General features: G+C 39.9%; 1 protein-coding gene and 1 long non-coding RNA gene across 18 annotated transcripts; one reads left to right on the top strand and one right to left on the bottom strand.

The window, feature by feature from the left end:
- Nucleotides 1–1,148: 1,148 nt before the first annotated feature.
- On the bottom strand, nt 1,149–8,773 carry LOC131312154 (cyclin-dependent kinase G-2-like). 17 transcript variants are annotated; one of them, XR_009195734.1, is made up of 11 exons: nt 6,734–8,773; nt 6,098–6,233; nt 5,899–5,987; nt 5,595–5,706; nt 5,368–5,474; nt 5,132–5,229; nt 4,843–4,921; nt 4,574–4,677; nt 3,412–3,485; nt 3,051–3,319; nt 1,149–1,398 (listed from the first exon to the last, which is right to left on the bottom strand). XR_009195734.1 is itself a non-coding variant. In XM_058339921.1 (7 exons), the coding sequence occupies exons 1-7, from the start codon at nt 8,443–8,445 to the stop codon at nt 4,914–4,916; spliced, it is 2,262 nt and encodes a 753-aa protein (XP_058195904.1). In that variant the 5' UTR covers nt 8,446–8,773; the 3' UTR covers nt 4,703–4,913. The 17 variants fall into 17 exon arrangements, 2 of the variants coding, with proteins under 2 accessions (XP_058195904.1, XP_058195905.1); XR_009195727.1 differs by lacking the exons at nt 4,574–4,677; nt 4,843–4,921 and having other exon boundaries at nt 3,051–3,185; nt 3,258–3,319; XR_009195726.1 differs by lacking the exons at nt 3,412–3,485; nt 4,843–4,921 and having other exon boundaries at nt 3,051–3,186; nt 3,260–3,319.
- Nucleotides 8,596–8,999, top strand: LOC131312155 (uncharacterized). Its single transcript, XR_009195735.1, has 2 exons — nt 8,596–8,727; nt 8,758–8,999. It is a non-coding gene; the product is annotated as an uncharacterized LOC131312155 (long non-coding RNA).
- The last annotated feature ends 1,242 nt before the right edge of the window (nt 9,000–10,241 follow it).

Consider the following 10,241-nt stretch of genomic DNA (forward strand, 5'->3'; position numbering starts at 1 on the left):
ATTTTTGAGATGAGCCAACTCTTTTGCTAATATGTAGAAAAGCTAGCAAATAGTTAGAGCATCTCCAACGGCCTCCTCAAACATTCATCCTCGCCTGATTCTCGCCTAAGAGGTGAGCATACCGTCAAATTCCATGACCCAGCAGCCTCGGTACAATCCTCGTCTCTTTCTTGTTTGCTACAGTAACTCGCTGGGGCAAGCGAGCTACTGTAGCACCCGGCAATGTCCCATCAACGTCTTCTTCTTTTTTCTCTCTCCGTCGTCCCCCGTCTGCTTTTGGATGTTCGCCGTCATCATCGGTTGATTTTTGCGTTCGGTTTCTGGGTTTAGATTTTACAGAAAATGGATTTCTGGGTTTCTATTTCAGAGAGAGACAGAGATGTACTTTGGTATTGAGGGAGAGAGATGTATTAAGAAATTTTTTGGGGGTTCGGATCTGTTTTCTGGCAAAAAGAAGTACGGTGTCACTGGCATCCTCTCATGTATTGTGGGTTTGAAGTTTAATTTATGGTATTCAATTTGTGGTCTTCCAATGTCTGATTTCAGTTTGTGGGTGGCGGTTGGGTTTTCAATCTGATTTTGACTTCCAACAGCGCATGGTGATTTGGTAGGCCTGATTTCCATTTGGGTTTTCTGATGAGAGAGTGAGAGAGAGGTGGATACCGTTCTATGATTTTAATTTTTCTTCCAAAAGAAATTTTGGGATTTGAATAGGCATTTGCTTAAATTGTTGGAAGAGGGATGTATTTTGTAACTAGTCAAAACAGAATTTTGGCGTTTTGAGTAGGCAATTTACTTAGAATCCCCTTGAGGCTGTTGGAGATGCTCTTATTGAGGGAAAAACAGTTATCAAGGTAACAGAACATCCACACTCTCCGACAAGTCAATTGTTAACGGTCCACAACAATTGGTCCACAACAGTTGTGGGAGCTGTTTCACAAATGAGTCGCATTAAAAAAAATAAAATAAAATCCTGACCAGAAAGAGGCCGTACACCATGAATATGTAGTTAAATTGTCCGGAACAATTACGGAAGAGAATTTGTATCCTTGTTTTTCCACAAGTTCATTGGGTTATGATTTGCTCGTCAATTTTCTTGTGCAAAGTCAGATTATCCGACTTGAAAATAATAATAATAATAATAATAATAATAATGGATAGCCTGCAATCCTATTCACTCACCAAGAAACAGATTTTAGTTCTATTTCCGCTCAGTAACACATACTCCTATAAATATGTGGAGCCTACATACAGGCTCGCATAAACAATTTGCATTTCGTTCTCTAAACTAAACGGTTTAAGAGAAGAAATTTCTCTTCTAACAAATACAATTTGTTCAAATAGATACCGGCATCCGGTAAGCCAGATTTTCTGCATTGAGGATAAACATGTTGAGACCTACAAAGTAAATGGCTGAATTATCAAATGCGTTCCATTATTCTGAAAACAAGAGGCTCTAAATAAAGAGGTACTACAATTCCAAACATATGCACCTAAAAGGCAATGTCCAAGCACACTACTTATTCAGAAATTAAAAACGACAGAAAAAACATTCTCCCCCGCACTTCCAGGATATCCACAATCATAAAACTAGATCTCTACAGTGTAGACATGCCTACCAGCCTCACATATCAGACACACCTAGATACCTGTCCGATTTTTCATTTGGTCGGACACGTTGTGGACACTCTAGGACACGCCAAGTTCATGTTGATGACGCATCAGGAGGTTAAAACACAATGTCGAAATAATAGGTGTTTGGGCTTCGGCCCTTTAGGTGTGGGCTTTTGTCCATTTGGGTGTCTTCGGCTAGTTCCTTGCCAATTCAGGGTTTGGGTCTCGGACTAGGCATAGAATTGTTCTTAGCTTTGCCAGGAATTTGATGATGCTCTCCTTACGCTATTAGTCTTTGTAACAACTTCAAATATCAATGAAATTTTCTTTGTTCAAAAAAAAAAAAAAAACCACACAATGTCGGAATGTTGGCCCAGAATAAAGATGCAATGCTTAGTTTATGAATACTTGACTAAGAACCTTTGATTTGTATCATGGTAATTTTACTACTATGTGTTAACTTCCACATAATATGGAAGGAATAATACTTGCATTATCTATATCACTTCAAGAGATAGATCAATAATCATAATATGTTCTGTAATCGGTGTCTCAATGTGTCCCTATCAATTCAAGAGATAGATCAATCATATTAATAGGTTTTTTTTTTTTTTGAATATATATTAATATGTTCTGTATTTGACTATCTCAATGTGTCTGTGTCCCAGTTTTTGGAGAAATGATCATAATATGTTCTGTAATCGGTGTCTCAATCAATTCAAGAGATAGATCAATCATATTAATATGTTTTTTTTTGAATATATATTAATATGTTCTGTATTTGACTATCTCAATGTGTCTGTGTCCCAGTTTTTGGAGAAATGATTTTGCCGGTGCATGTTCTAGCTGTGTTGGACCTGTATTTCGTGTTTTCTTAGGTGCACATCCATGCTGTGTTGGCCATAACACTAAAAGTTATTCGGAGTAAGAATGTTATACCAGGAGTACATGCCTCACTCCCACGATGGCTCTGAAGACGTAATTGACAACAAGAGATTGATATGGTGCCCAGGTCAATTTTTAAGGAATAAGCTAGCATATCTACTAGAAGTCCTATTATTGCTGGAGCAGAAGTTACTTTGTCAGCCCTCTGTACACAATCGACTCTAAATGGTATTCAAATTAGCACATTCTGCTCCTTTCTTTCTCAAATTACAAAAACCACAACTACATTCAGGTAACCAAGACCAAAACATTGCTTAGCAAAAAAAAAAAAAAAACAAGACCAAAACAGCAGAAATGTCAAATTATCTAATGCATGCCCCAACAATTCTCCAGTTCCAAAGGCAAGGGCATATACTGCCAAGAAAGGAACTTACTGAGAAGAGGAGGAAAAATCCGCATCATTGTAAAATCTTCTATTGCAAATTCACAACATAAACAAACCACAGAAAGCAGTGAAAAGCAATGTAGCAAACTGAAGAATGAGAAGGTACCTCTATTTTGCTTGAAGGGAACACATAATTGCAAAATGCCATGTATTCCATTCCGTACAACCTCCTCAACCTGCTTGCTTTCATACTGTAGTGACATTTGCATCCAAATGTCATGAAAGAACTGGGGCTAGTAAACCTACAATTTACCATACCATAAATGCCAACCGAAGGGGAAAACAATAAGAAGGGATTGGAGTCACAAAGCTTACAGCTGATCTTCCGTGCTTCCCATGCCTATTTAAGGGGTCAGCACGCTTCACACGTCTCTTCTATAGACAACACAAGAAGCTTCAAAAGGACCAACAAGACAGCTAGGAAAATTTACATGAAGAGATCATGTATGAGGATGTTCGCTACTAACCAGCATCTAGATCATAAAACACTAGCCTCCACAAACTGGTGAGCATTATTACAGCACAACAATCAGGAGAAAACCTATGAAACCAAAAACCAAATTCGCTCAAGGACCTCCGTGATTAGCTTGCATGCTTAATTTCTAAATAAAAGTTACATAACTCCAGAAACAGATAAAATACCATCTCTGCATACCATTAACATGAATCTAAGTAGTGCAAGAAACATGCGAATATTGCATATACCTGCATGCTGTTTATACTTACTAATCCTGAGCATGTCCAGATATTATACAAACTCATAGAATAATTATATTTTCGTATGTTCCCCTAAACCTAAGACCTTTAGGACAAAATTCTACTTTCTTCACCCAGGTCTGATTGTCATTGGTCAAGTATATAAAATCCGTCATCTTCATTTGCCATTGTAGGAAGAACACAACTTTAATTTATCAAACGAAAAACAAATCCATACTTGTGTCTAGAGCACCAGTTTGAAAACTGGCTTCGCAGGCTGGATCCAATAATGATGGAATATTTGCACCTCCCAGTGTCACAAAGAAAACAACAAAAGAAAGACTTTCCTATTTATATTCATTGATACTATATACAAATTCTAGATGGAAAAATTGTCAAGTAAAACACATTGAAGGATTAAACTTTTGAGGTTGCTTGTAGATCTTGAAAACTCATTCAAGATATGAGGCAATATACAGACTTCTATATCCACAATTGAATTAGTGAATAAGTCGAGGACAGAGAGCAGTTGGCTCCAACTCCTAAAAGTACTCCTGAGAACCAAGTACATGAATGAGACACATATAAGCTTATAAACCTTTTCCCTTAGATATAGGTAGGGTCACTCTCATCCAACATCCCTGATACTGTATTATGTTGCGAGGAATCCATCCAAGAAAATAGAATGATAATCCACAACGCAATAAGATCAAAGAATGCTCCTAGTACTTTTTGCTAAACAAGGAAAGCATCTTATCGCTAATAAAGGCACCAAGGCGGTGCAACCTGAGTAGAAAAAAGGAGACCTATTTGAAGAGTTCAAAAAACATGCTACTGGTATGACATCTTCATTAGTGAAATATTCAACATGAATGAAAAGAAAAATCCTTTATCCATGGTAAGATTCCACATGAATCAGATGTCAATTATTACCTTCCATGTCAAATAGTTCTGGTCAGATTCTTTGTCAATCAAAAGCTAAGAACGTCCCCCCTCCACCTTAAACCACACCAACTGTCTCTTGCAAACAGAATACGCTAAGTACAAAAAAAGAAATGATAGTGGATATTAAGCACTTTCTCTTTTGTTTTCGCAAAACTAAATTAAAATTAGGACTATTGTTTACAAGGTACCAACAGAAATATGATACATACATGAGTTTCGAGTGAAACTTTTCCTAAAAGGGAGGCCATTTGCCACACCTTGCAATGCAAGCAGTGTGAGGAATGCATTTCTATATGGTGGCCAAGGCTGGAGAACCGTCATCAACCTGCTACATATCTGACAGCACAACATGCAACAGAATTATGTTTCTCCACCCAGGTCCTCACATGTGCCTAATAAAAAACAGCATGAATGACTGTTTCCAAACAATGCCTGCAACTTCTTTCAATGCACAGCTCTCAACTCAATAGACCCATCATGTCATTTTGAGAGAATCATTAAAAGCTGTTACAGAAATCAAAGGCCTCCAGTTACAATCTTACTCACAGCCGAACAAGCCACCAGTCCCTAATTCCCCTTGCTGCAACTCCTTCCGACGCTGCTCCTCTAGAGGATCTGGACTCTTCCTCATCCTCCGCGAACGCCTGACATCAAATAAACAGAAAATTAGATGACATCAATAACCGCCTGAAATCTCATGAACATACAATTGAACGACATAAATGCAATTAAACAGACCACTACAGGTTATCTCCGAACTCCACTGTAGGATTAATATATACCTGTCATGCTCATGTTGAGCTGGAAAAGTAGGCATGAACTCTTTAGACTTTGGAAGTGGAACTTCACGGAACCACTCATGCTTAAGAGCATCTTCAGCTGTTATTCGCTGTTACATAATCAGAGGCCATCAGAATTGCTTCACTGAGTGAAATAACCAAAGTAGAAAGTAGTGCAAAAAAGGATGTCAAATGGAACATGACAAATCTATCTATTAGCAATATATTACCTTCTCTGGGTCATAAGTCAGAAGTTTGTTCAACAAGTCAAATCCAGCATCAGATAGAACTGGTGATCCAGTGAAAGATGTAGCAGGAAATTTCTTACGTAATAGGTTATACCTGAAACAATTACATCAGTGGTTAATAGACACCAAACATATTTTCCATCTAACTGAAACTGTCACCAATGAAGACCAGATAGCCAGACCATAATCACCCAAAGCTGGAAGCCTGGGAAAACAGTGGCAAAAATAAGATAACATGAATGTCACAATCAACTTGATCATTGAAAGTGGAGATGGAGACACTTACTGGTGCTTGACAAAGTTCACCTTAACTCCCGGAAGTTTGGAAAACCCAGGCCAGATAGTCTCATTTGGCGTACCAAGGGTTCTGAAAATCTGCAACCGTAAAAAGCCCAAGCAAATCGAATTAGCCAACATGTAAAAACACATTGTACAGCAGCCACAGAAGTTATTAAGGAAGAGACAAAGTCAGTAACTCATTTTACCTTGTCAAGCTGATCAAATTCTGTTTTCCCATTAAACAATGGTTCCTTCGATAACAGTTCAGCCATTATACAGCCCAACGACCACATGTCAATAGCTGTAGAATATTGCTTCGCTCCCAACAACAGCTCTGGCGCCCTATAAGATAGGTATATTATTAACAACTTGATCAATCTCCAACAAGAAAGCATACAAAATGCATGTACAATTGGTCAGATTAGAAGTACATATGGATTTGCATAAATAAGATACTACAAAAAGGGTTAACGTGAAAAGGCAGCAGGTAGCTTAAGCATTTGGGAAAAAGATCCCTAGAAACAAAAATGCTGGAGTAAATGAAGTGTTGGAAAAAGTTAAAAGTGTCACCAACAAGAAGAAGAAAACACAAGAGGTCCACATTTTATCATAAATAATCCAAAATCAACAACACAACAACAATGGTAACGCCATCCAGACACGATAAAATGAAGCAAAAAGACCAAATAGAAAAATACACAGAAAGTATATGGAACACCCGTACAAAACTAAACGAAGAAAGACAAGCAAGAGGCATGCAAGCACAATGAAAAAAGAACAAGATACTGGATATAATCATGGTAAACAGAGAAGGGAGAGAAAAGCAAAAAGGTGCAGCTCACCTATACCACAAAGTCACCACCAAATGAGTATATGGCTTCAATGGGCTCCCATATTGACGAGCCAACCCAAAGTCACAGATCTTTAACTCACCACTATTATTTAAAAGCAAATTTGATGTCTTCAAATCTCTGTGAAGCACCCAGTTGTCATGAAGATACCTGACACCCTCCAATAGCTGAAGCATTAGGCATTTAACTTCACTCTGACTATATGGCCGCTTCATTGTCTCCATCAACCCCTTAAGATCATGGTCCATGTATTCCATCACCATAAAGATACTATCAAGATTGCTCCCAACCACAACTTCCTTAACATCCACAATAGATGGGTGATGAAAAGAAAGGAGGATGTTTATTTCCCGCAAAGCAGTCAAAGGAAAACCTTCTCTTTCTTTTTCCATCTTGACCTTCTTCAATGCAACAATAGCTCCTGTGTCCCTATCTTTGGCTCTATAAACAACCCCATAAGTTCCTTCGTCAATCTTGTTCAATCTCTCAAAAACATTAACACTTCTACACTCCTCAAGCATGTTTACTGTTCTTTTTGGTGGGACCACAGGCTCTGGGGTACCATGAGAATCATGTTCATCCCCAGAATCTGTATCTGATTGGCTGAAATTAGTGCCATTCTTATCATGATTGTCATCTATCTCCATGTAATCATTCTTGTCAGAATCACTGGCCGGGTAATTATCTCTGCCAGAAGATCTAACACAGTATCTTTCTTCGTCAGTTTCCGCTGATCTCGCCCTAGTTCCTCCATGTGCTTCTCTATTAAGTTCCCCGGGTTCGGGAGTTAATGATTTACTCCGTATCCTCAACTCGTCTGACTTAGAAAGACGTGTTTCCTTCTTCCTCCTAGGCATTTCTTCATCATATATTTCACCTTCATCAGCTGGGGAATTGGCATCATCTGCCCATCTCGAGGCTGAGATATTCCGTGCAGAAGAGTAAACTTGATCATCTAAATGTTCCGATTCATGAAATTTACCCCATTGCTGCTCCTTAAGTGGAGAAGTAGGTAAATCTACTGGGGAATCAGTTACATCAACCATGGGTGAGCCAAGCTCCACAGGAGGCTTGTCTGGCAAAGGTTCTGAATATTGACGATTTCGATCCTTCAGTGGAGAAATTTCGACAACCCCAAGTGGAATACCATTAGGTGATTGACGGTAGGACTTGAGCAGCGATGTTGGGCGAGGGACACGAGTGGTAGCTGGGGCAGTTCCTCCATTTAATGTATCCTTACCATCTCTATCCCAAACAATTGGTGAAAACTTCCTCTTCTTACTTTCAGCATGTGACTGAGTCCAATTCTCTAAATTAGAACCCCCGATTGTTTTAACTAATCCAGAATCAATAGCCTCATCAGAACCACTTTCGCTCGACAATTCACCCGGCTCACGGTCCACAGGTCTTACCAAAAACTCACACCGCCTCGGACCACCCTCACTGGCACCTGAATCACTCCTACTCGAAGCAGAGCGATAACCACCATTAATAGCATCCCTCTCCTTAATATCTTTCTGCCTAACTCTAACCCTATTATCCCTCGACCCCCGGTCATGATCCCGAACGCTCTCACGGTCACGATCACCATTTCTAATTCCATCATACTCACCCCGCAAAAAGTTCCGCCTCGAAGCTGCAAAATCAGACTCCCGCTCACTCAACTTGCTATCCTGATAATCCCCGCGTCTACCTGCTGCCATATGTATCCAATCCCTAGCACTCCCCACAGAAATTTTCAAATTTTCCTCTAAATTCGCTTACCCTTCACACTCCCCCCTGCAACTACCCCGAACAACAACTTCTCCGTATTTTGATTATTATTATTCCATAAAAAGAAACCCTAACAATCACTCAAAAAAACCCAAAACAATTTCTTTTTATTCTTTCGTGCCCTAAATTCGAGAGAACACAATTCGAGACACCAGATCGAACCAACCACAGATCTGATAACAAATTAATACAATTGAGAACGCAAACACAGCGTACAACAACTCAAAAATGTATTTTAACAGCTCCTAACAGCATAAAGAGGGGATCGATAGTGAAACCCTAGAAAACGAAGAGAAACGGAGACACAGTGCGATAAAACCTAGAAAGTGTGGGTAGGTAATTGCGTTTTTCTCTCTCACATGTGGAGTGAGATTGGAAGGGGCTTACCGATTGAGCGATGCGATTGAAGAGAGAGGGTGGGGCGACGGCGCAGAGATTGTAGAGCGAGAGAGGGATATCTCCAAATCGGGAGTGGGAGAGGGACGCGTGGCTGCGATGTCGCAAGTGTTTAAAAAGGAGAGATTTGTTTACTCGAAAGTCGAAACGATCCCGTCGAAAGATTTCGAAATCGCTTGTGTGAAATATCGATGTCGCCCCTGATAACCTGTTAATGTCATTTGGCCACGTACCCTTTTTCCGCACATGGTGAAGTATGGAGTGAATGGGTGTAGACGTGCCGAGCCGAATTGAGCTTCGGCGAGCTCGAACTCGGCTCGTTTACTTAACGAGTCAAAAACTCAAGCTCGAGCCAAACGAGCTGAACCAAACCGAGCTTCGGCGAGCTCGAGCTCGGCTCGTTTACATAATGAGCCAAAAACTCGAACTCGAGCTCGGCTCGAGCCTTAACAAGTCGAGCTTAGTTATTTGCTAAACGAGCCTTTTTAATCGAGTCGAGCCTCCCTTAACGAGCCGAACTTTTGTTGAATACGAACCGAAAACTCAAGATCGAGCTTGGCTTGTTTACTAAACGAGCCGAGCTCGCGAGCTGCTCGGTTCGTTTACAGCTCTATGGACGACAGACTTCTTTTTTTCTCGACCCGTGTCAATTTACGCGTACTTTGATTAAAAAAAAAATTTCAGTCGAAGACAAGTCATTCAAATCAGAAATAGGGGATTCACAGAAGATTTCTCTCTTCTGGTCTAACCCGAAAAGGTTGCAAAACTTCAGACTCAAGTTGTCTTGGTTTTAAGAGCTTATCCCTATTACCCCTCGCATCGCGGTTGAATTTTGGACTTTGAATTTAGTTACCATACTGGTCTGCATGTGGGTGAAAAGTGAGCGAAAATCAACCCAATACATCTCCACGGCAAGTCAAAAATACTAGTGTTTCCCTCCAAAAAGTGAAACAATCCCTTGGTTTTGTGATTGAGAAAATATGTGGGCGAGTCAAAAATACTTGTGCTCCTCTCGAAAAAGCAAAACAACACCTTTGGTTCTGTGATTGAATGGGCATGCTAGGACCACGGTTGGTCTGTTGTGAAACGAATGCACGAAAATCTGACTTCGAACAAGAGATTGCGGGTCTCTTTGCCACAATGAATTGGACTCTAAAATTTCTTAAGCGGTGTGAAAAAGGAAATCGAGCGCGGGGCTAAGCATAAAGATCACCGTAGAAATGGAAGATGCTAAGGATTTCCATCGACGAAATAAAGGTTACAACTATGGAGTTGCAGAAAATGAAATAATACTCAACTACAAAAACTGAAATTGAATAACAAACTAGTG

The sequence above is a fragment of the Rhododendron vialii genome, chromosome 12a (assembly GCF_030253575.1).
Source record: "Rhododendron vialii isolate Sample 1 chromosome 12a, ASM3025357v1".
Classification (NCBI taxonomy): domain Eukaryota; kingdom Viridiplantae; phylum Streptophyta; class Magnoliopsida; order Ericales; family Ericaceae; genus Rhododendron; species Rhododendron vialii.